The sequence below is a fragment of the Coregonus clupeaformis genome, chromosome 21 (assembly GCF_020615455.1).
Source record: "Coregonus clupeaformis isolate EN_2021a chromosome 21, ASM2061545v1, whole genome shotgun sequence".
Lineage (NCBI taxonomy): Eukaryota > Metazoa > Chordata > Actinopteri > Salmoniformes > Salmonidae > Coregonus > Coregonus clupeaformis.
In genome coordinates this window covers 14742530-14769270 of record NC_059212.1, presented here as the reverse complement: position 1 = coordinate 14769270, position 26741 = coordinate 14742530, and the positions used below count along the sequence as shown (strand labels likewise).

Genomic DNA, 26741 nt, shown 5'->3' with positions numbered 1-26741 from the left:
CCAAAATAAGTAAGGCCTGGCAATTTTCTTTGTTTTTAGCACCCACACACAACCCACCTGTGATGTTAATACTGTGTTTCATTTATTGTGTGGGGTCTAATTATTTTGGTTTGAGTGGGTTTTTCACGGGTTAGAAAGGATGCACCTTAAAGGGCACACAAATGACATTTTCTGAAGTATCTATTGTTAGAGTTTTGGTTGCACACATGTAAATTCTCTTGATAAGAAATGTACTGAAAAACCCAATGTAAACCTGATACTCAAAATGTTTGAAATATCTTAAATGATGTCTGAGGTACATGGAAATAAACACTCACTTAATAGAGTTGACTGACCTCTGACCTCTGTTCTGACTTTCTGGTGAGGCCTGATCACCCTTACTAGAAAGGCTAAGAATATTGGGTGACATTTAAATGTAATATGGAAACACTAATAATTAGGAAGAAGTTTATAATTTAGCAATAGTCCTATGTGTGATTCGGACCACGAGAAGGACAGAGAGAGAGCGCTGCCCCTGAATGAGGGTCAGCTGTCTCTAGTCTATTTTACCATTACCTTATGGGATACAATTATTTCCTTATGGAGTTATCGAGTGATGTAATTCAAATTGTGTTTGTTATTAACAGGCAGTGTTGTTGTTAGTTTTTTTGGGACGCATGAATCACGATGTGAGTCATGTGTCCAAAGGGGGAATTACCAGTCCCCTAGGGCTCTTTGGTAAATATGCAAATAGATGTTGGTAATGGTTGACAGTTACTCCAAATGGATTGAAGTTTTCCCCACGTCGAGTGATATATGAAGTGTATTGCTGTTCGATTTGTTTTTGTCTGGCTTCAATACAAATCTCACCAGATTGGGTCTGCTAGATGGTCGGGATTTCTCCCTAAGGATTAGCCCTCTAACTCCCTGACATATAACTCTGCAGTGAGATCACCAAGATGATAGGGGAGTATAAGCCAATTTGGAGAAAAAAAATGTTTCGACTATGTGTTGTTATTCTCTTTGACATTTGTCTTAGACATTTGTATTAAGAATATTGGTAGTAGTAATAATTTGTCATACAGTGAATAGTTTTTCTGGATTTCCTGAATCAGAAATGTCCTAAACTAAACTGTTGTTCTGGTCTGTCCTCTCTCGGGGTTATGGCGAAGGTGACCACAGATGGTATCAAGATGCATGGAAGGGATAATTTGATTGAGAACAGTATGAGCCTCACCCCCTCTAACCGGCTGAAGTAATGGCGACAATGGCGTTCACTATGGTCCTTCACCACTTCTACCATGAGACCTGAGTGAAGGAGTGGGGTGGTTAACCGTGCCCGTAATTGATTTAGGCTTTTCCAAAATTGTTTATTTGGGGTATCAGGTTGATTGTGGATGTCTGCACACTTCAACATTTATAGTAATTTAGACTAAAAATACATTGATACCGTTCTGTCATTAACATGCCACTCACGACAAAAGCTCCATTGCCAGAATCCATCAATGAAATTGTGTAATGAAGCATATGTGTAACTGTATGAAGCGAAGGTCTTAAGTTAAAACATACTACTGCAATGGTTTTACGAGTACAACCCAGAATGATTGTAAACCCAGAATGAAGGGTTTGAAAGTGTCTGTAGTTTTATGCGTTGATTTTGTTTACTTACTACTTTGATTGTAGATTTTAGCTTTATTATGATGATTATGAATTAAATTAGACTCACTCCCGTTAATAACCTTTATTATGATTTATTATAATGATGTATTTTGAAATAGAAGCTAAAATCGAAATGCTTACATTAAAATGTTATGATAATTATCACAGATTGAGTGATAAGGAGGGAATGTGATGGAACATTTTATGTTTGTGCTTTTCTAATAACCAATTTCTGTGTTCATGCAAGTGACTGATTGAACGAATCCTCACTATCAGTGTCTGCAATTTGGCAGTACGCCCAGAACCTTGTTTTGAGAACGAAAATATCTCAGTTTCAAGGTCTCAGCTTGGAAAGAAGAAGCCTCGTGAGGTATTGGTCTGTCTCATGCATGAACCAGTATTGTTCGGTCACATGCATTAACCAAAACATTAATGATGAATTAATTATGAATAATGCTAATATAACTTGTCTGTTTAAGTATATAAGAGAACTAACGGGACTGCCCCAGGAGAGGTCACTTCAGACCGGTACTTTATGCATCTAAGTTTGACTGTGACCTCTCCAGCATGCTGATAATAAACAACGATTCATTTAAGATTGACTTCGAGTGTCCCTGTGTAGAATTTCCATGACAGTTATTTATATATATATATATATATATATATATATATATATATATATATATATATATATAGATAGATATAGATATAGTACCAGTCAAAAGTTTGGACACACCTACTCATTCTAGGGTTTTTCTTTATTTGTACTATTTTCTACATTGTAGAATAATAGTGAAGACATGAAAACTATGAAATAACACATATGGAATCATGTAGTAACCAAAAAAGTGTTAAACAAATAAAAATATATTTTATTTGTGAGATTCCTCGAAGTAGTCACCCTTTGCCTTGATGACAGCTTTGCACACACTTGGCAAACTCTCAACCAGCTTCATGAGGTAGACACCTGGAATGCATTTCAATTAACAGGTGTGCCTTCTTAAAAGTTAATTTGTTGAATTTCTTTCCTTCTTAATGCGTTTGAGCCAATCAGTTGTGTTGTGACAAGGTAGGGGTGGTATACAGAAGATAGCCCTATTTGGTAAAAGACCAAGTCCATATTATGGCAAGAACAGCTCAAATAAACAAAGAGAAATGACAGTCCATCATTACGTTAACATGAAGGTCAGTCAATACGGAATATTTCAAGAACTTTGAAAGTTTTCTCAAGTGAAGTCGCAAAAACCATCAAGCGATATGATGAAACTGGCTCTCATGAGGACCGCCACAGGAAAGGAAGACCAGGAGTTACCTCTGCTGCAGAGGATAAGTTCAATAGAGTAAACTGCACCTCAGATTGCAGCCCAAATAAGTGCTTCACAGAGTTCAAGTAACAGACACATCTCAAAATCAACTGTTCAGAGAAGACTGTGTGAAGCAGACCTTCATGGTCGAATTGCTGCAAAGAAACCACTACTAAAGGACACATTTTTACATTTTACATTTTAGTCATTTAGCAGACGCTCTTATCCAGACCGACTTACAGTTAGTGAGTACATACATTTTTCATACTGGCACCAATAAGAAGAAGAGACTTGCTTGGGCCAAGAAAACATGAGCAATGGACATTAGACCAGTGGAAATCTGTCCTTTGCTCTGATGTCCAAATTTGAGATTTTTGGTTCCAACCTCTGTGTCTTTATGAAACGCAGAGTAGGTGAACGGATGATCTCCACATGTGTAGTTCCCACTGTGAAGCATGGAGGAGGAGGTGTGATGGTGCTTTGCTGGTGACACTGTTGGTGATTTACTTAGAGTTCAAGTCACACTTAACCAGCATGGCTACTACAGCATTCTGCAGCGATATGCCATCCCATCTGGATTGTGCTTTGTGGGACTATCACTTGTCAAGCATCACGTCTGGAGGAAACCTGGCACCATCCCTATGGTGAAGCATGGTGGTGGCAGCATCATGCTGTGGGGATATTGTTCAGCGGCAGGGACTGGGAGACTCGTCAGGATTGAGGGAAAGATGAACGGAGCAAAGTACAGAGAGATCCTTGATGAAAACCTGTTCCAGAGCGCTCAGGACTTCAGACTGGGGCGAAGGTTCACCTTCCAACAGGACAATGACCCTAAGCACACAGCCAAGACAACGCAGGAGTGGCTTCGGGACAAGTCTCTGAATGTCCTTGAGTGGCCCAGCCAGAGTCCAGACTTGAACCCGATCGAACATCTCTGGAGAGATCTGAAAATAGCTGTGCGGCAACGCTCCCTATCCAACCTGACAGAGCTTGAGAGGATCTGCAGAGAAGAACGGGAGAAACTCCCCAAATACAGGTGTGCCAAGCTTGTAGCGTCATACCCAAGAAGCCTCGATGCTGTAATCACTGCCAAAGGTGCTTCAACAAAGTACTGAGTAAAGGGTCTGAATTATTGTGTAAATGTGATATTTCTGTTTTTTATTTTTAATACATTTGCAAAAATGTCTAAAAACCTGTTTTCGCTTTGTCATTATGGGGTATTGTGTGTAGATTGATGAGGAAATTGTTTTATTTAATCAATTTTAGAATAAGGCTGTAATGTAAGAAACTGTGGAAAAAGTCAAGGGGTCTGAATACTTTTCAAATGCACTGAATATGTGATCATATACAAATGTAAGCAAGGTTTGAAATGATAATGTTTGAGTCAAGTATTATATCTGTTTGGGCTTGTTGCAGTCAACCTGTAGTCTCCAAACTATTTGTAATTATGTTCCACCCCCCTGACCATCCGCTCAAGAAGAAAATCGGCCCGCGACTGAACCTAGTTGATCCATGCACTACATAGTTAATCTCCTTAGACCTAGACGTATCTTCTAGTAGCATGTGTTGTGTTATATTGATTTTGTAGACAAAAATAAACAGAGAAACAAACATTCTGAGCCAGCGCTAGATGTATTTTTGTAAGTGTTGGAAAAACGCATTTGCAAAAATGTTTGGGTCTTACAGTCACTCCATCAAATAAATCAACAATGGCAAAATAACATTCCATTCAATGGATACACACTGATAGTATGAATAGGCCGACATAATAGCTTACTCTATATACAATATGCCAAATACAGAGAAGCAATTGCTTTATGTCTGTATTTCCTAACCTGTCTTTGAGAACCCCCAGCCAGTTCCACGTATTTGATCTATTCAAGTACAGCACACTTGATCCAACTAATTAAGCAGACCTGATTCAACTAATCAAGCAGACCACATTCAGCTAATGAAGGGCTTGATGATTAGTGAGCTACCAGTAATTAATCAGGTGTGCTGATACTGGATTAGGTCAAATAATTTGAACTTTCTGGGGTATTCAAGGAGAGGTTTTGGAAACATTTCTGTAAGTAATAGTGAATTCTGCAGAATGGAATTTGGTTGATAATCTCTTGATAATCTTTTCAGAATGGGGTTCTCGAACTAACAACTCACACTCAAAGCCCTGGGAGAGGGACTGGCAGGCTGCGGTCGAGGGGCATGGAGACAGTTCACACCACTTGACCTCCTCACAGCAACGCCCTCCAGTGTTGGGAGGGCAATTGCAGATGAAGTCGTCCCACATGGCGTAGCACACGCCGCTGTTCAGACACGGGTTTTTCTGGGGGAGACAAACAATAACTCTGTCAAGCAGTTGACTTTGTCATGGTGGGGCAACTGTGTTGTGTCATGGGGCAACTGTGTTGTCATGGGGCAACTGTGCTGTGTCATGGGGCAAATATGTTGTCAAAGAGAATATGCATGAAGAGTTCAAGGATCTGCTTCTCCAATAGACATCCCTAATCACACTTATAGGCAATGTCATTAGCTAGCTAAGCTCATGTGCAGAAATGAGAGAAAAGGGACGGACCAAGCAGGCAACAAAAGACTGAACTGAGTATGGTGGAAAGATTAGGGGGTTTATTTTCCTAAACCTTAAATTACACTACATGACCAAAAGTATGTGGACACCTGCTCGTGGACAACATCTCATTCCAAAATCATGGGCATTAATATGGAGTTGGTCCCCGCTTTGCTGCTATAACAGCCTTCACTCTTCTGGGAAGGCTTTCCACTAGATGTTGGAGCAGTGCTGCGGTGACTTGCTTCCATTCAGCCACAAGAGCATTAGTGAGGTCGGGCACTGATTTTGGGCGATTAGGCCTGGCTCGCAGTCAGCGTTTCAATTCATCCCAAAGGTGTTCGATGGGGTTGAGGTCAGGGCTCTGTGCAGGCCAGTCAAGTTCTTCCACACCGATCTCAACAAACCATTTCTGTATGGACCTCGCTTTGTGCACGGGGACATTGTCATGCAGAAACAGGAAATTGCCTTCCCCAAACTGGCAAAAAAGTTGGAGGCACAGAATCGTCTAGAATGTCATTGTACGCTGTAGTGTTAAGATTTCCCTTCGCTGGAACTAAGGGGCCTAGCCTGAACCATGAAAAACAGCCCCAGGGCATTATTCCTCCTCCACCAAACTTTACAGTTGGCACTATGCATTCGGGCGGGTAGTGTTCTCCTGGCATCCGCCAAACCCAGATTCGTCTGTCGGACTGCCAGATGGTGAAGAGTGATTCATCACTCCAGAGAACACGTTTCCACTGCTCCAGAGTCCAGTGAAGGCGAGCTTTACACCACTCCAGCAGACGCTTGGCAATGTGCATTGGGATCTTAGGCTTGTGTGCGGCTGCTCGGCCATAGAAACCCATTTCATGAAGCTCCCGATGAACAGTTCTTGTGCTGACGTTGCTTCCAGAGGCAATTTGGAACTCGGCAGTAAGCGTTGCAGCCGAGGACAGATGATTTTGGCAGTCCCGTTCTGTGAGCTTGTGTTGCCTACCACTTCACGGCTGAACCATTGTTGCTCCTAGACGTTTCCACTTCATAATAACAGCACTTACAGTTGACCGGGGCAGCTCTAGCAGGGCAGAAATTTTACAAACTGACTTGTTGGAAAGGTGACATCCTAGGATGGTGCCATGTTGAAAGTCACTGAGCTCTGCAGTAAGGCCATTCTACTGCCAATGTTTCTCTATGGAGATTGCATGGCTGTGTGCTCGATTTTATACACCTGTCAGCAACTGGTGTGCTGAAATAGCCGAATCCACTAATTTGAAGGGGTGTCCACATACATTTGTATATATAGTGTATTTACAAAGTAACAGAATTCAAACCATAAAGTCTATAAAATAGAATATGTACAGTATAAGGTCTGTAAATAAACAAAAGTAAACGGATCTAAAGCTTCAACATAAAGTTTAACTGAGGTCTACATAGCAGACCAGGAGCAACTCAAATCAAGGGTTAACGAAAGCCTTTTGGCCAGTTCCAAATATCTGAGGCAGGTAGGCTGTGAAGATACACATATAATTGATCCAAGGATCTAATCTTTTAACATTTTACCATAAATATGATTTTAGTTATGTATTATCATTAACATGATTTGTTTTAATTATATACATTTTAAATAGTACATTCTAGCATAATATTTTGAGATGGGGAAATCCATTTCCCCTACATGCTGGACGGAGGTGGTATCTAATCAAATCAAATTTTATTCGCCACATGCGCCGAATACAACAGGTGTAGACATCGCCGTGAAATGCTTACTTACAGCCCTTAACCAACAATGCATTTATTTCTTAATAAAAAAGTAAAATAAAAGAACAAAAAAGTGTACCCACATGTACATATTACCTCAACTACCTCAACTAGCCAGTGCCCCCGCACATTGACTCTGCACCGGTACCCCCCTGTATATAGCCTCCCTACTGTAAAATAACAGTAGGGAGGCTATATACAGGGGGGTACCGGTGCAGAGTCAATGTGCGGGGGACCGGCTAGTTGAGGTAGTTGAGGTTAAATGTACATGTGGGTAGAGTTAAAGTGACTATGCATAAATAATTAACAGAGTAGCAGCAGCATAAAACGATGGGGTGGGGGTGCAAATAGTCCGGGTAGCCATGATTAGCTGTTCGGGAGTCTTATGGCTTGGGGGTAGAAGCTGTTGAGAAGCCTTTTGGACCTAGACTTGGCGCTCCGGTACCGCTTGCCGTGCGGTAGCAGAGAGAACAGTCTATGACTAGGGTGGCTGGAGTCTTTGACAATTTTGAGGGCCTTCCTCTGACACCGCCTGGTATAGAGGTCCTGGATGGCAGGAAGTTTGGCCCCAGTGATGTACTGGGCCATATGCACTACCCTCTGTAGTATCACCAGACACCCCTTAATTCTGGATAATAGGACGTGACAATAAGCCACACACTAACAAGAACACCAGGCAACCATGCTGCAGACATGGCACCACACCAGAAAAAATGGTAAAACGTGGCAAACAGTTAATAGATTAAGAAAATGTAACAAATGAAGAGTTTCATTCCAAAACGCTATACAGTGGGGAGAACAAGTATTTGATACACTGCCGATTTTGCAGGTTTTCCTACTTACAAAGCATGTAGAGGTCTGTAATGTTTATCATAGGTACACTTCAACTGTGAGAGACGGAATCTAAAAATCCAGAAAATCACATTGTATGATTTTTAAGTAATTAATTTGCATTTTATTGCATGACATAAGTATTTGATACATCAGAAAAGCAGAACTTAATATTTGGTACAGAAACCTTTGTTTGCAATTACAGAGATCATACGTTTCCTGTAGGTCTTGACCAGGTTTGCACACACTGCAGCAGGGATTTTGGCCCACTCCTCCATACAGACCTTCTCCAGATCCTTCAGGTTTCGGGGCTGTCGCTGGGCAATACGGACTTTCAGCTCCCTCCAAAGATGTTCTATTGGGTTCAGGTCTGGAGACTGGCTAGGCCACTCCAGGACCTTGAGATGCTTCTTGCGGAGCCACTCCTTAGTTGCCCTGGCTTTGTGTTTCGGGTCGTTGTCATGCTGGAAGACCCAGCCACGACCCATCTTCAAGGCTCTTACTGAGGGAAGATCTCGCGATACATGGCCCCATCCATCCTCCCCTCAATACGGTGCAGTCGTCCTGTCCCCTTTGCAGAAAAGCATCCCCAAAGAATGATGTTTCCACCTCCATGCTACATGGTTGGGATGGTGTTCTTGGGGTTGTACTCATCCTTATTCTTCCTCCAAACACGGCGAGTGGAGTTTAGACCAAAAAGCTCAATTTTTGTCTCATCAGACCACATTACCTTCTCCCATTCCTCCTCTGGATCATCCAGATGGTCATTGGCAAACTTCAGACGGGCCTGGACATGCGCTGGCTTGAGCAGGGGGACCTTGCGTGCGCTGCAGGATTTTAATCCATGACAGCGTAGTGTGTTATTAATGGTTTTCTTTGAGACTGTGGTCCCAGCTCTCTTCAGGTCATTGACCAGGTCCTGCCGTGTAGTTATGGGCTGATCCCTCACCTTCCTCATGATCATTGATGCCCCACGAGGTGAGATCTTGCATGGAGCCCCAGACCGAGGGTGATTGACCGTCATCTTGAACTTCTATTTTCTAATAATTGCGCCAACAGTTGTTGCCTTCTCACCAAGCTGCTTGCCTATTGTCCTGTAGCCCATCCCAGCCTTGTGCAGGTCTACAATTTTATCCCTGATGTCCTTACACAGCTCTCTGGTCTTGACCATTGTGGAGAGGTTGGAGTCTGTTTGATGGAGTGTGTGGACAGGTGTCTTTTATACAGGTAACGAGTTCAAACAGGTGCAGTTAATACAGGTAATGAGTGGAGAACAGGAAGGCTTCTTAAAGAAAAAACTAACAGGTCTGTGAGAGCCGAATTCTTACTGGTTGGTAGGTGATCAAATACTTATGTCATGCAATAAAATGCAAATTAATTACTTAAAAATCATACAATGTGATTTTCTGGATTTTTGTTTTAGATTCCGTCTCTCACAGTTGAACTGTACCTATGATAAAAATTACAGACCTCTACATGCTTTGTAAGTAGGAAAACCTGCAAAATCGGCAGTGTATCAAATACTTGTTCTCCCCACTGTATATCCATTTTCAGAAATGTTGGTAAATTTGTTTTTATTGTGTAGCCCTTTCCACTCACAGCCCCTGTCATCCTGTATACGGGTTGAAAGTGGCAGATTTTGGCATTGATAAGCGCCTAAATTGAAACGGAGTGGCTGTACTGTAACATGCTATACATGAAGTCAGGGCTCTGGTTCTCTGCTTCACAGCGCTGTATGGGTTTTGACTGACAGCCGTTATAAACTTGAGCACCGTGCGCCACAAGAAGATGCCCCTATCCCTTCCCTACTTTTGCACATTTGTTGTTGTCTGAGTGAGGGAAATTCTGTAAATTGAGAGGAGTCGATGTGTTCTGAAAGATGAGAGGTTGAGGATTATAATGAATACCACTTTGATGTCATACAAGCAAACCACACACCCAGGAGTCCAAATGTGCACTTCACATTTCCATATTTGAAAACTCATGTCATTACAGTATCAACATGATCGCTATGTTTGATCCACAGTTGCAAGGATGACCTGCGTTATACCCTGGGTTGTCCTGAACAGAATGAGCCCATTTGTCGTATTGTGACGAAAAAATGTCACGGAACACGCACTTGAATGCACTCATGACTCCATTCTATGCGTAGCAAAATTACAATCTGTTCGTCTAAGGTGCCTTTTGTAAGCCAAAAAACTGTACGATTGTATTTTATAACTTAGCTAGCCATGTTGGAACATTTAAAAGTGGAAAATGTTTGGATTGCGTGAACAACAACAGTAATTGTGTAATGGTGGGGACGCAGCACACTGGGCACACACTGGTTGAATCAACGTTGTTTCCAAGTCATTTCAATGAAATAATGTTAAACCAGCGTGGAATAGATGTTGAAGTGTGCCTGCTACAGTTCCTCAATGGCAAAGCTAGGAGAGCAAAATAAAAGCACCTTATAGTTGAAGCTCTTTCCTTGGGTCATAAAAGTGCATTGAAATTACTTAGGAACTGTGCACAGTTTGGAGAGGTGTGTGGCAACTTGGAGACAACAGTTAGACCTCTGACTCAAACCCTTGTACTATTTTCTTCTTATCTTGCACCTACTCCAAAATGTCAATGAATATTCAGAATGGCGCCGAAGGAGATGGCTGCCGTTTTAAGGGCTCCTAACCAATTGTGCTATTGTGTGTGTTTTTTCGCATTATTTATAACTTATTTTGTACATAATGTTTCTGCCATCGTCTCTTATGACCGAAAAGAGCTTCTGGATATCAGGACAGCGATTACTCACCTCGTACTGGACAAAGATTTTTTTCTTTAACGAGTCGGACGCGAAGGATTTTCTTCAGACACCCGACAAGGCCCAAATCCCTGTCATTCGAATGAGAAAGAGACAGAGATCTCTGAGACGTAGGTCGGGGTGCCTTGTAAGGATCCGACGGCGAGTGCGTAGTCTGCCTCTCATCAGTCCTATTAGCCAACGTACAATCAATGGATAACAAAATAGAGAAACTAAGATCACGGATATCCTACCAACGGGACATTAAAAACTGTAATATCTTATGTTTCACCGAGTCCTGGCTGAACAACGACATGGATAACATACAGCTGGCAGGATATACGCTGCATCGGCAAGATAGAACAGCTGCCTCCGGTAAGACAAGGGGTGGCGGTCTGTGTATATGTCCAAACAACAGCTGTTGCACGAAGTCTAATATTAAGGAAGTCTCAAGGTTTTGCTCGAAATAGCACCAATCTAAGACCACACTATTTACCAAGAGAGTTTTCATCTATATTTTTTGTAACTATCTATTTACCACCACAAACCGATGCTGGCACTAAGACCGGACTCAATGAGCTGTATAAGGCCATAAGCAAACAGGAAAATGCTCATCCAGAGGCGGCGCTCCTAGCGGCCGGGGACTTTAATGCAGGAAAACTTAAATCCGTTTTACCTCATTTTTACCAGCATGTTAAATGTGCAACCAGAGGAAAAAAAACTCTTGACCACCTTTACTCCACACACAGAGACGCGTACAAAGCTCTCCCTCGCCCTCCATTTGGGAAATCTGACCATACAGTGAGGGAAAAAAGTTTTTGATCCCCTGCTGATTTTGTACGTTTGCCCACTGACAAAGACAGGATCAGTCTATAGTTTTAATGGTAGGTTTATTTGAACAGAGAGAGACAGAATAACAACAACAAAATCCAGAAAAACGCATGTCAAAAATGTTATAAATTGATTTGCTTTTTAGTGAGGGAAATAAGTATTTGACCCCTCTGCAAAACATGACTTAGTACTTGGAGGCAAAACCACAGAGGTCAGACGTTTCTCGTAGTTGGCCACCAGGTTTGCACACATCTCAGGAGGGATTTTGTCCCACTCCTCTTTGCAGATCTTCTCCAAGTCATTAAGGTTTCGAGGCTGACGTTTGGCAACTCGAACCTTCAGCTCCCTCCACAGATTTTCTATGGGATTAAGGTCTGGAGACTGGCTAGGCCACTCCAGGACCTTAATGTGCTTCTTCTTGAGCCACTCCTTTGTTGCCTTGGCCGTGTGTTTTGGGTCATTGTGATGCTGGAATACCCATCCACGACCCATTTTCAATGCCCTGGCTGAGGGAAGGAGGCCCCAAGATTTGACGGCCCCGTCCATCGTCCCTTTGATGCGGTGAAGTTGTCCTGTCCCCTTAGCAGAAAAACACCCCCAAAGCATAATGTTTCCACCTCCATGTTTGACAGTGGGGATGGTGTTCTTGGGGTCATAGGCAGCATTCCTCCTCCTCCAAACACGGCGAGTTGAGTTGATGCCAAAGAGCTCGATTTTGGTCTCATCTGACCACAACACTTTCACCCAGTTCTCCTCTGAATCATTCAGATGTTCATTGACAAACTTCAGACGGGCCTGCATATGTGCTTTCTTGAGCAGGGGGACCTTGCGGGCGCTGCAGGATTTCAGTCCTTCACGGCGTAGTGAGTTACCAATTGTTTTCTTGGTGACTATGGTCCCAGCTCCCTTGAGATCATTGACAAGATCCTCCCGTGTAGTTCTGGGCTGATTCCTCACCATTCTCATGATCATTGCAACTCCACGAGGTGAGATCTTGCATGGAGCCCCAGGCCGAGGGAGATTGACAGTTATTTTGTGTTTCTTCCATATGCGAATAATCGCACCAACTGTTGTCACCTTCTCACCAAGCTGCTTGGCGATGGTCTTGTAGCCCATTCCAGCCTTGTATTCAATCTTTCTGATTGAGAGGGGGTCAAATACTTATTTCACAAAATCAGCAGGGGATCAAATATTTTTTTCCCTCACTGTAACTGCTTTCAAGCAAAAACTAAAGCAGGAAGCACCAGTGACTCGGTAAATAAAGAAGTGGTCAGATGACGCAGATGCTAAGCTACAGGACTGTTTTGCTGGCACAGACTAGAATATGTTCCGCGATTCTTCCGATGACATTGAGGAGTACAGCACATCAGTCACTGGCTTCATCAATAAGTGCATCGATGACGTCGTCCCCACAGTGACCGTACGTACATACCCCAACCAGAAGCCATGGATTACAGGCAACATCCGCACTGAGCTAAAGGGTAGAGCTTACGTTTTCAAGGAGCGGGACTCTAACCCGGACGCTTATATGAAATCCCGCTATTCCCTCCGACGAACCATCAAACAGGCAAAGCGTCAATACATGACTAAGATTGAATCGTACTACACCGCTCCGACACTTGTCGGATGTGGCAGGGCTGGCAAACTATTACAGACTACAAAGGGAAGCACAGCCGCGAGCTGCCCAGTGACACCAGCCTACCAGACAAGGTAAATTATGTCTATGCTCGCTTCGAGGTAAGCATCACTGAAGCATGCATGAGAGTATCAGCTGTTCCGGACGACTGTGTGATCACACTCTCCGTAGCCGATGTGAGGAAGACGTTTAAACAGGTCAACATTCACAAGGCCGGATTACCAAGACGTGTACTCCAAGCATGCGCTGACTAACTGGCAAGTGTCTTCACTGACATTTTCAACATGTCCCTGACTCAAGCAGACCACAATAGTCCCTGTGCCCAAGAACACTAAGGTAACCTGCCTAAATGACTACCGACCAATAGCACTCACGTCTGTATCCATGAAGTGCTTTGAAAGGCTGGTCATGGCTCACATCAACAGCATTATCCCAGAAACCCTAGACCCACTCCAATTTGCATACCGCCCCAACAGATCCACAGATGATGCAATCTCTATTGCACTCCACACTGCCCTTTCCCACCTGGACAAAAGGAACACCTACGTGAGAATGCTATTCATTGACTACAGCTCAGCGTTCAACACTATAGTGCCCTCAAAGATAATCACTAAGCTAAGGACCCTGGGACTAAACACCACCCTATGCAACTGGATCCTGGACTTTCTGACGGGTCGCTCCCAGGTGGTAAGGGTAGGTAACAACACAACTGCCACGCTGACCCTCAACACGAGGGCCCCTCAGGGGTGCGTGCTCAGTCCCCTCCTGTACTCACTGTTCACCCAGGACTGCATGGCCAGGCATGACTCCAACACCATCATTAAGTTTTCCGACAACACAACAGTGGTAGGCCTGATCACTGACAACGATGAGACAGCCTATAGGGAGGAGGTCAGAGACCTGGCCGTGTGGTGCCAGGATAACAACCTCTCCCTCAATGTGATCAAGACAAAGGAGATGATTGTGGACTACAGGAAAAAGAAGAGGACCGAGCAAGCCCCCATTCTCATCGACGGGGCTGTAGTGGAGCAGGTTGAGAGCTTCAAATTCTATCATGGTCCAAACACACCAAGACAGTCGTGAAGAGGGCACCACAAAGCCTATTCCCCCTGAGGAGACTGAAAAGATTTGGCATGGGTCCTCAGCTTCCTGCCATCCAGGACCTCTATACCAGGCAGTGTCAAAGGAAGGCCCTAAAAATTGTCAAAGACTCCAGCCACCCTAGTCATAGACTGTTCTCTCTGCTGCCACACGGCAAGCGGTATCGGAGCGCCAAGTCTAGGTCCAAAAGGCTTCTTAACAGCCTCTACCCCCAAGCCATATGAATCCTGAACAGCTAATCAAATGGCTACCCAGACTATTTGCATTGTCCCCCCTCTTTTACGCTGCTACTACTCTCTGTTTATTATCTATGCATAGTCACTTTAACTCTACCTACATGTACAGTACCAGTCAAAAGTTTGGACACACCTACTCATTCAAGGGTTGTTCTTTATTTGTACTATTGTCTACATTGTAAAATAATATTGAAGACATCAAAACTATTAAATAACACATATGGAATCATGTAGTAACCAAAAAAGTGTTAAACAAATCAAAACATATTTTATATTTGAGATTCTTCAAATAGCCAACCTTTGCCTTGATGACAGCTTTGAACACTTTTGGCATTCTCTCAACCAGCTTCACCTGGAATGCTTTTCCAACAGTCTTGAAGGAGTTCCCGCATATGCTGAGCACTTGTTCGCTGCTTTTCCTTCACTCTGCAATCCAACTAACACCTAACCATCCCAATTGGGTTGAGGTCAGGGGATTGTGGAGGCCAGGTCATCTGATGCAGTACATCACTCTCCTTCTTGGTCAAATAGCCCTTACACAGCCTGGAGGTGTGTTGGATCATTGTCCTGTTGAAAAACAAATGATAGTCCCACTAAGCCCAAACCAGATTGGATGGCGTACCGCTGCAGAATGCTGTGGTAGCCATGTTGGTTAAGTGTGCCTTGAATTCTAAATAAATCACAGACAGTGTCACCAGCAAAGCACCCCCACACCATAACACCTCCTCCTCCATGCTTTACGGTGGGAACTACACATGCAGAGATAATCTGTTCACCCACACCGCGTCTCACAAAGACACGACGGTTGGAACCAAAAATCTCAAATTTGGACTCCAGACCAAAGGACACATTTCCACCGGTCTAATGTCCATTGCTCGTGTTTCTTGTCCCAAGCAGGTCTCTTCTTTTATTGGTGTCCTTTAGTAGTGGTTTCTTTGCAGCAATTCGACCATGAAGGCCTGATTCACACAGTCCCTTCTGAACAGTTGATGTTGAGATGTGTCTGTGACTTGAACTCTGTGAAGCATTTATTTGGGCTGCAATTTCTGAGGCTGGTAACTCTAATGAACTTATCCTCTGCAGCAGAGGTAACTCTGGGTCTTCCATTCCTGTGGCGGTTCTCATGAGAGGCAGTTTCATCATAGCACTTGATGGTTTTTGCGACTGCACTTGAAGAAACCTTCGAAGTTCTTGAAATTTTCCGTATTGACCTTCATGTCTTAAAGTAATGATGGACTGTCATTTCTCTTTGCTTATTTGAGCTGTTCTTGCCATAATATGGACTTGGTCTTTTACCAAATAGGGCTATCTTCTGTATACCCCCCCTGCCTTGTCACAACACAACTGATTGGCTCAAACGCATTAAGAAGGAAAGAAATTCAACAAATTAACTTTTAAGAAGGCACACCTGTTAATTGAAATGCATTCCAGGTGACTACCTCATGAAGCTGGTTGAGAGAATGCCAAGAGTGTGCAAAGCTGCTATTTTTCAAGTTATAACAAATTAACTTTTTTCCCAGCATGCACTACTGCAGATTGATATATAAAAAAAATATATTTTTGTACCCGTTATTGAAATGGTTGTTCCAGTTTAAATGGCTTCGGTAGTCTCCTCCCACTGTTCCTAACCCTAGCAATCATTATGAATGCAGGTTGCAGGAGAATACAAATGTCAACTGTTGGATATCCTAACTCTGGCTGGATTCCAATAGGAATTACACATCGTTTTGCAATCTAGTGTAATGTGACATGCAGGTAGGGTTGCAAAATTCTATAACATTTCCCAGGTTTTCCAGAAATCCCGGTTGGAAGATTCCTGGAAATCCTTCAACCTGGATTTTTCGAAAGTTTGGGAAAGTTACTGGAATTTTGCAACCCTACTTGCAGGCCTGATGTGGCCTGTAAACCTTGAGTTTCAGGCCACTGTATTAGGTTAAAGCTAGGCCTCAAAATAAGGTCTTATGAAATATGTAATGTATTGTCATAAAGAATTTCATTATAATGATAACATTCGCCTGGGAACTCACTTGCTGAAGGCCACAGGATTGAAAATGAACAAATTCAACAAGCATGACTGTCACTATCAAATACAGTCATGGGTGGTATCTCTACAATTAATTCAAAGGCAAGGCATACTGGGAAATGAAATTGGGAGGTGTGGGGGCGTAATTTTTTTTTCACGCTGATAAAACTCAAATCTGGATCCCTTACAGGATCACAGTGAGTATGTTTACATGCTCAGTAATAATTCAGTATTAAACTGACTATGGCAGTAGGCAGATTATGCAATAGTCATGTAAACACCTTACTCTGTTTATCTTAATTGGCGTAAAGTCCAAATCTAAATAAGCAGGTTTTCTGAGCAATTTTTTGAATTATTAGGACATGTAAACACCTTGATCGGCCTGCAATTTGGGGCGTTCCTGCATGTGGGCATTCCTGCATCTGCAGTAACCCCTTTTTATACTTTTATTGTTCAATTTTTAAGCTAGGACAGGCGGGAGGCAGAGGCACTCCAGTACAGTAGGTGACGTTAATGCACAATAACGTTGGATGCCAGCTGCCAATAAACCCCACAAAAGAAGGGGCGGGGGCAACAATGGTAGCTAGCTAGCTGTACACAAGTGGTAGACAGTGTCCTTTGTCCCCGCCTGTCGGGCACTGTTTTCCCGCAGTTCTGTTAACGATGGCGAGGGCAGGTGTTCGGCAGGCGGGAGTGAAGGACACTGTGTGCTAGCTTAGCCAGCTAGTCCGGTACACAGAAGGCGGGTGCGACACCATGTGCTAATTAGCTAACTAGCATGCTAGCTAGCACACGGTATAGCAAGCTAGCTAGTTAGCTAACACACTGTGTCGCCCCAGCCTCCCACCTGCTGTGCTAGCGGGAGGCAGGGGCGACCGGTAGACAGTGTCCTTCGCCCCCGCCTGTCAGGCACGGTTTTCTCTGGTACACAGCAGGCGGAAGGCAGGAACGCCCCACATTGCGGGCTGCAGTTGCACACTGTTGATTTCATCTGTGCATGTGCTAGCACCAGCCGAGTGAGCCTACCTCTTTAGCTCGAGTGAAGTGAGTTCGAAACAACTAAATGTATGTGTCTTAGAAGTAGTTTTCACATAAAAACTTTATATGTCCGAACTCAGAATCAAATATGCTTCCCAAAAATAACATGGTCGCAGTGGTAGAGCGTTTATTTTGATTGCCAATTGTCTGTATTGATAAGAGTGGCATCAGGTAGCCTGATTTCAGATGTGTCCATGTAAACAGGATTATAAAGGAAATCGTTCTTCTTGCAAAGCATGTAAACATTTTAATCGAACTATTATATTATTCTGACTATTCACAATAATCGCATTATTGTGTGCATGTAACCGTACTCAGTAGCTACTATCGGTTTGAGTAATGATTACAAAATCACTTTATGTAACTGTACTCAGATATATTTAGTGCAACAGGTTTCCTCAAAGGTTTTGAGTAATGACAGCACATTGGGGTTTACAGTGAGGGAAGAGGGGAGAGAGGGCAGGGGGCACTGCTGTCTTACAGGGCTGATAACTACATAAACGTGTGTCTCATGTCTCAACCGCTCTCTGCTCTCTTTGCGCTCTAGGCTAAAGTCAACACAGAAACTTTTGCTTTTTGAGTGTAGTTAACTGTTTTGTATTTACTGATTATATTTGAGTTAAGGCTAATTGATCAAATTGAGGTAATCACTTTCCTACATTTATAGTGTTTGTTTACATTTACTTTGCTTACAAACATTGGAGTAAAATATATTTGGGGTTTTACATTTACGTCATTTAGCAGACGCTCTTATCCAGAGCAACTTACAGTTAGTGAATACATGTTTTTTTTTCATACTGGCCCCCCGTGGGAATCGAACCCACAACCCTGGCGTTGCAAATGCCATGCTCTATCAACTGAGCTACATCCCTGCCGGCCATTCCCTCCCCTAACCTGGGCCAATTGTGCGCCGCCCATGAGTCTCCCGGTCGCGACAACGCCTGGATTCGAACCAGGATCTCTAGTGGCACAGCTATCACTGCGATGCAGTGCCTTAGACCACTGCGCCACTCAGGAGACTTATGGGGTATGACAGTTGAACTAAGCTCATAAGGCATTTCTAAGTTATATTCCTCAAGAATCAATGGGTACATATTGTTAATTCACAAGTCCAAAAATGGCTGTAGCAATTGCAGATGCCCCTTTAAATTATTTGAACCTTTTGGTTTCTTTTCAGGATATAAGATAAATTGGTCAATTTTAATGCCCTTAAATTCTGCATCCGAGAAGTCTCCACTCCCCACAACACTCACTCGCCAATCAAATCCAATGGGTTTCACTTATCTGGGGATCAAAATCTAGCCCACTTTCCAACTAATGGTAAAAGACAATTACTCAGCTGCTATTGGGAAAATTAAAGAGGACTTGGCCCACTGGTCTCCCTTACATATTACACTTCAGGGTAGAATTTCAGTGGTTAAGATGAACATTCTTCCTCGCTTTAATTTTGTATTTTCTATGTGTCCCATTTCACCCCTCTTCAATATTTCTAAGAAATGTATACATTGTGCAGGAATTTCATCTGGAAAGACAAATTACCTAGAATACACTGCAGCTCCCCAAACCATTTGGTGGACTGGCTCTACCTAACCTTACATAATATGACTTTTCTTTCAGTTTGAGATTTCTGAAAATCTGTCCAGATCCCACTAATCAAGCCGCATGGCGTCCCAATGAAGAGGCTTTAATAAAGCCTATTAGACTACAATACTTCTTATTCTCTGACTGTAAACAAAAATCTACATGTCTCTGAATGGGTCCAATAATTGCTAATGCAGCTGACGTGTGGAGACAGGCCAATAGACATCTTATGATCTCATTCCCTTTTCACAGCCATTCCCCATTATGAAACAAGAACTTAATCTTATCAGGCTCAAAACCCTTTGTTTTTCCTCAATGGTCTAGTAGAAATATCTTCACACTCAGTGACATCTTTAACAATTCAGGTCTTCAAACTTTTCAAGACCTCAAAGAATCATATAATCTTCTAGGGACTTCCTTTTTTCTTTTTTTTTTACCTAAGGCTCGGCTCTTAAAGCCTACGGAGTACCCTGGGATTCTCTTATCCTGGTTGTGACTTTTGAATACTCCCAAATCTGTTGGCCTGGTCTCCACTCTCTACTCCAAACTTAACTCTACTGACATGTAACTCTCTGTGTTGTTGTTGTTTTTATCGCACTGCTTTGCTTTATCTTGGCCAGGTCGCAGTTGTAAATGAGAACTTGTTCTCAACTGGCTTACCTGGTTAAATAAAGGTGAAATCAATACAAAATAAAAAGAGAGCGGTCACTTCCATCTGGAACAGAGAACTCCTAGGTTTCGGAGAACAGTTGAACTGGAAGGTGATATGGAACAATGTTTTCTCATCAACAAAAAACTTCTCTCACCAGTTAATTTATTTAAAATGTATTCACAAATGTTATTATACACCATATCGCCGCTTCCAGATGAAACTCTGACAATAAGCTCTGCAACGGTTGCACTCTTGGTTTAGTCGGGAGCTATGTACATATGTTTCGGGAATGCCCAGTGGTCTCTGACCTCTGGACATACAGTACATTAAATACCTTCTTCACACCTTGATAGAGGTAAATGTACCTATGTCGCCTGGTCTGTTTCTACTAGGAAATATTTGACATTCTATTGGATTCGATGAAATTGAAATTGTTAATGTGTGCCCTAACTGCTGCTAAAAAGGCAGTACATTTTTTTTATTTGATCCAAATACTTATTTTAAATCTTCCTGGAAAATGTACTTTTTGGACGTTCTTATTCTAGAGAAATCCACAGCTAAGCTGCATGGCACGGCTACAACAACACTAGTGGGCCGGTTAAATGCCGTCTCCGCCATCTAAGATATTTGTTAGGTACCCCTCGTAATATTATCTCTCAATTGTTGTATCTTGAACTGCTTGTCAATCCCCCCTTCTTGCTCATGTTTTGTTGCTGTGCAAATCATGTGACTGATATCTCTTGTTTGATTGACATTGATAAAAATTTAAAAAAAAAATAAGGACATTTAGCTGTTCGGCTATTATTTTTCACGCTCCCTTTGACTTCCCAAACTCCAAAACCCAGGCTGTTCTGTTTGGTCTGCTTTGCGGGCATTCCCGGAAATATTGGCCACTTGGAACTCTGGGTTTAAAAACTGGTATTGTCATGGCGCAACTGTGTTGTGGAAAAATACCTGTATGTGTATAGTATACTGTATATCCAGCTACTCACACTACAGGCGTTGTCACTGGTACATCCCTGTGTGACATTGACCAGCTCCACCAGGCCGTACGAGGCCACTGGGGTTGCTATGGGGAAGAACTGCAGCCGTTTACTGTTAATCCTCAGGTCCTGGACACAGCCTTTCAGGTAACCTCCAAAGGAGGCCGAGGCTCTCTGGTCGGCCAGGCCCCCGACGTAGACCAGGTCCCCCGGCTGAGCCACCACGGGCAGGACGGGGATGGTTCCCTGGCTATGGGCCGACTGGAACAGGGTCACCGAGTCGCCCTCCAGCCGCACCGTCACCAAGTGAAAGTGGCCGTCGCTGACCACGACCCGACCCGACAGGCTCTTTAAGTTGTTCACCTGAAATTTTACCCGGCCATCGTCCAGCCACAGGCGGAGGTACTGGCTGGTGCTGTTGGCCAGGACCAGGAGGAGGCCGCTCGAGCGCCGCGTGCGCACGAACATGGATATGGCGATGGTGCCAGAACCCGGGGGGTCATCCACGGAGAAGACGGCATAACTCGCCGCATCCTCGTTGCCGAACCTGGCCGTGTTGTACTCTGTGTGGGTACAGAAAGAGCGAGAGAGTAAAAAAAAATTAGAAAGTTAAATACTATATCCTCCCAATTACTAAATGGATAGATGAAGAACTAACAGAGAGAGATAGTGTCAAAACACAAAGACACAACCACTCTATCTCCGGGTGAGCCACCGTGTGCTAGTGCCCCCCCCAAAAAACTTGACTTTTGTTTGTTTTCTAGCCTGGGTAACAGGGTTGGTGCCAATTCCATTTCAACTCATTCAAGTCAGGAAGTTAATTGAAATTCAATTCTGGACTCAAAGTTTTCAAATCATGAATTGAAATGAAATTGCCCCCAACTTTGACTTGGTATCAGCCTGAGATGTTTATGTCACTCCTTCAAGTAACCGGGATGGCAACTCCAGTCCTCGAGGGCCAGATTGGTATCACTTTTTCCCTAGCCAACACACCTGATTAAACTAATTGCATTCTAAACTTAAGACCATGATTAGTTGATTATTGGAGTCAGTTGTGTTAGCTGGGGCAATCCGGCCCCGAAGAGTTGCCCATCCCTGATTCTAGGTGAAGCGGACCAGTACTTAGAACTCAGACCAGTTATTTCCACCTATCACGTTAGAGCACGTGACAAACTCCTTCCACGGAGGGCCGAGTGTCTGCGGGTTTTCGCTCCTCCCTTGTACTTGATTGATGAAATAAGGTCAGTAATTAGTAAGGAACTCCCCTCACCTGGTTGTCTATGTCTTAATTGAAAGAATAAAACAAAAACCTGAAGACCCTAGGCCCTCCATGGAATGAGTTTGACACCCCTGCGTTAGAGGATTGTTGCGAGAGTCCTTGGGAAACCCTGTTTTATGGAAAGTGAAGGCGGTCCCAGTTGGCTCCTTAATCCCTAAACGTTTCCTTAATCCTAGAGTCAGATGTTGTTTATCTGCTCCTCTCTGCCTGAGTGTATATCTGTGCGTTACTGTGTATGTACAGTATATAGTGAGGGAAAAAAGTATTTGATCCCCTGCTGATTTTGTATGTTTGTCCACTGACAAAGAAATGATCAGTCTATAATTGTAATGGTAGGTTTATTTGAACAGTGAGAGACAGAACAACAACAAAACAATCCAGAAAAACACATGTCAAAAATGTTATAAATTGATTTGCATTTTAATGAGGGAAATAAGTATTTGACCCCCTCTCAATCAGAAAGATTTCTGGCTCCCAGGTGTCTTTTATACAGGTAACGAGCTGAGATTAGGAGCACACTCTTAAAGGGAGTGCTCCTAATCTCAGTTTGTTATCTGTATAAAAGACACCTGTCCACAGAAGCAATCAATCAATCAGATTCCAAACTCTCCACCATGGCCAAGACCAAAGAGCTCTCCAATGATGTCAGGGACAAGATTGTAGACCTACACAAGGCTGGAATGGGCTACAAGACCATCGCCAAGCAGCTTGGTGAGAAGGTGACAACAGTTGGTGAGATTATTCGCAAATGGAAGAAACACAAAATAACTGTCAATCTCCCTCGGCCTGGGGCTCCATGCAAGATCTCACCTCGTGGAGTTGCAATGATCATGAGTACGGTGAGGAATCAGCCCAGAACTACACGGGAGGATCTTGTCAATGATCTCAAGGCAGCTGGGAGCATAGTCACCAAGAAAACAATTGGTAACACACTACGCCGTGGAGGACTGAAATCCTGCAGCGCCCGCAAGGTCCCCCTGCTCAAGAAAGCACATATACAGGCCCGTCTGAAGTTTGCCAATGAACATCTGAATGATTCAGAGGAGAACTGGGTGAAAGTGTTGTGGTCAGATGAGACCAAAATCGAGCTCTTTGGCATCAACTCAACTCGCCGTGTTTGGAGGAGGAGGAATGCTGCCTATGACCCCAAGAACACCATCCCCGCCGTCAAACATGGAGGTGGAAACATTATGCTTTTGGGGGTGTTTTTCTGCTAAGGGGACAGGACAACTTCACCGCATCAAAGGGACGATGGACGGGGCCATGTACCGTCAAATCTTGGGTGAGAACCTCCTTCCCTCAGCCAGGGCATTGAAAATGGGTCGTGGATGGGTATTCCAGCATGACAATGACCCAAAACACACGGCCAAGGCAACAAAGGAGTAGCTCAAGAAGAAGCACATTAAGGTCCTGGAGTGGCCTAGCCAGTCTCCAGACCTTAATCCCATAGAAATTCTGTGGATGGAGATGAATGTTCGAGTTGCCAAACGTCAGGCATGAAACCTTAATGACTTGGAGAAGATCTGCAAAGAGGAGTGGGACAAAATCCCTCCTGAGATGTGTGCAAACCTGGTGGCCAACTACAAGAAACGTATGACCTCTGTGATTGCCAACAAGGGTTGTGCCACCAAGTACTAAGTCATGTTTTGCAGAGGGGTCAAATACTTATTTCCCTCATTAAAATGCAAATCAATTTATAACATTTTTGACATGCGTTTTTCTGGATTTTTTGTTGTTATTCTGTCTCTCACTGTTCAAATAAACCTACCATTAAAACTATAGACTGATCATGTCTTTGTCAGTGGGCAAATGTACAAAATCAGCAGGGGATCAAATACTTTTTTCTTTCACTGTATATGTGTACATGCGTGGGTGTGTGTAAGTGTGCATGCCTATGTGTGTGTACATGTGTGTGTGTACATACGTGCATGTTTACACGGTTGCATGTGTGTGCATGCTATTTTAACTAGTTCTCTAAGCTCCTTTGCAGTCTGCCACAGGCTACTTTTATCCATATCTTAGGTGCCACATTAGGATGCCAGCCATTTAGATTTTGTAGTGATTCTATTGAGGCTGATCTGTTGACGTCAGGTGATTTAGTTTATGAAACTCATACCAGAGTCCTTAGTGAAGTCCAAAATGATCCCTACTTTCTCAGTTTGACCATTTTATTATTGTAAGCTACATTTATCCAAGCTGTATGAGAAGCACACGCTTGCACTAATAGGATATGTGAGATTATTGAAATGGAATGGAAAATATCAAAATAGAGCAGAAAACCTATGAATACATTCTGAAGGTGTGGCTCTCATATTGTATCATGTTACGGTTTCATAATGCCCATTGTTTTCATATTTTGCATTGTTCAAGTGTTTTGCTGCTACATTTACAGTGTTTTCAGACATGCAAGACCACATCCCTCAGGCCTTACCCTCAGCGCAGTCCGTAGTCCCCTCGTACGGTCTGTAGCACTCGCACACATAGCTCCTCCATCCCTGGTTTACGCAATGCCCCCGGTTCTGACACGGGCTGTCATCACACTTGTCCCTGTCGCTGCACCCGGCTGTGACGTTGACCTGAGCCGGTGAGTTGGCGGCGGCGGGTACTACCAGCCGTGACTCCACAAACACGTCCCGGAAGCAGCCTAGGAAGTAAGCAGCTGGGCTAGGTGGGGCAGGTGCATCAGGCGGGTCAGCAGCATCAGCCTCCCTCTCCCCTGCCACCCCACCGGAGCCCCAGCCCAGTCCCACCCCTCCTAGAAAGAGGCTGTGGCGGACAGAGCTGGGTTCTCGTAGGCCGGAGCCTTGCTCCAGCAGGGGTGTCTCGGTGGCGGGGAACTCCCTGGTGCAGCCCACCTCAGTGCAGGGGGAGTGAAGCAGCCTGATACCACTCCCCCCCTCCTCACCTCCCAGCCAGGCCTCCACCGTGTGCCACTGGCTGTCCGCCACGCTCGGCGGTAGCTCCAGGACCACTGGGTTTCTTGTCCCTTGAGCTCTTAGCATGCTGAGGCGTAAGTGGCTGTCTACCAGCTCAATGGTGAGCAGCAGGTCGTCGACCCGGCGCTGGAGGAGTGTGCCGACAGGCCGGTCCGTCTTGAAGCTAAGGGTGACGTTGAGAGGGACTTCAGGGTCCGATTGCTGGGTCTCCACATACATGTAGCCGCTGGTCTCGAAGGAGAAGATGGTTGACATCTGACACTTGGAGCCGGTGAAGCCTGCGCGGCAGGTGCAGGTGTAGGTGTGGCGGTAGTTCAGGAAGAGGGGAGAGCAGATGCCACCGTTCTTGCAGCGGTTGCCGTTGCAGCCCAGGAGGGCGACTGTGCAATTCTCACCTCCGTACAGTCGGCCATCTTGGTTCTGTTGAGAGCAGAGGCACCTGTAGCCGTCATGTTGGCTGTCGCAGACGCCACCATTCTGACACGGTTGCAGTTCACATGCATAAGTGTCCTCCTCACAGAGACCACCTGTGTAGATAGGTAAACTTAATCAGATATATTTGCATCCTACAATAAAACCAGTTGGCAATTCATTTTGCATCTATGTGGAATTGATATGTTATTCATATGATATGGCACCTATTGGAAATTGACAAATATTATATTTGGCCATACTAAGAAACATCAATGTGAAAGTTTGGCCCATGACATGCCATTGATTACTAGTTTGTTTAAAAAAAATCTTCATCCATCATTATTTTCCAATATATCCGTATTCACACATACCTAGTTAATTACTTTATCTAGGGAAGTATGACACTATTTTGCAGATTGGTTGGTAGAACATGTTCACGTACTTGCACATGTGTACTACTTGTTTGATATCAACCAATAAATATAACTTTAATTATAGAAATAGATACTTGTAGTTTATTTCGTGACATTTAGTTTGAACATGATAGAAAATACATAATTAGGTTAAAAAGGTATACGTGAACATTAGCATGATGACACAATTATATATACTCTTTATAACACACTGCCCTGTACACTGTAAAGCATGGGATCTCACAGAAGAAACAACAACAAACAACATCCACTGGACAAAAACTGATTGAATCAACATTGTTTCCATGTCATTTAAACCAAAAAAATTACGTTGAAAACTGATTGGATTTTTTAAAAAGTCATGAAGGTAAGGGAATTTTGTCTTTTTTTCACCCAACTTTTAACCTTAATCCAATAACATGGTGAATGTTTGTTGTTGATTTCAAGTTGAATTCACGTTAGTTGACAACTCAACCAAATGTAAATCAAAACTAGACGTTGAACTGATGTCTGTGCCCAGTGGGCATGAACAAGAGAGCAGAATTACCTGTATAGCACAACCACAAAATCCAAACACACACGTTGATTCTCAACATGGTCCTTGCCAAGTCCTCCTAATCAGTAGAAATCGAAATATCGGTATATGACTCCATTGCATTTCACAGAAGTGGTTTGGAAACCATCACAACAGATATCAGCTTCTTCCTTTGTGTTTCCCCCATACATGAATGGCTGCCCATTCCAGTCTAATGCTGGGATCACTACA

At 43.6% G+C, this 26741-nt stretch overlaps 1 protein-coding gene across 1 annotated transcript in view; it reads right to left on the bottom strand.

Annotated features, from left to right (window-relative positions):
* LOC121534778 (protein crumbs homolog 1-like) overlaps window positions 1–26704 on the bottom strand; it is a 37683-nt gene extending 10979 nt beyond the window's left edge. Inside the window, exons 1-4 of the mRNA XM_045206123.1 lie at window positions 26523–26704; window positions 24644–25675; window positions 20943–21496; window positions 5100–5265 (exon numbers count right to left, since the gene is read on the bottom strand). Of these exons, the coding sequence (XP_045062058.1) occupies window positions 5100–5265; window positions 20943–21496; window positions 24644–25675; window positions 26523–26571 (1801 nt within the window). The 5' untranslated portion in view covers window positions 26572–26704. The remainder of the gene's footprint in view (window positions 1–5099; window positions 5266–20942; window positions 21497–24643; window positions 25676–26522) is intronic.
* Between the last annotated feature and the right edge of the window lie 37 nt (window positions 26705–26741).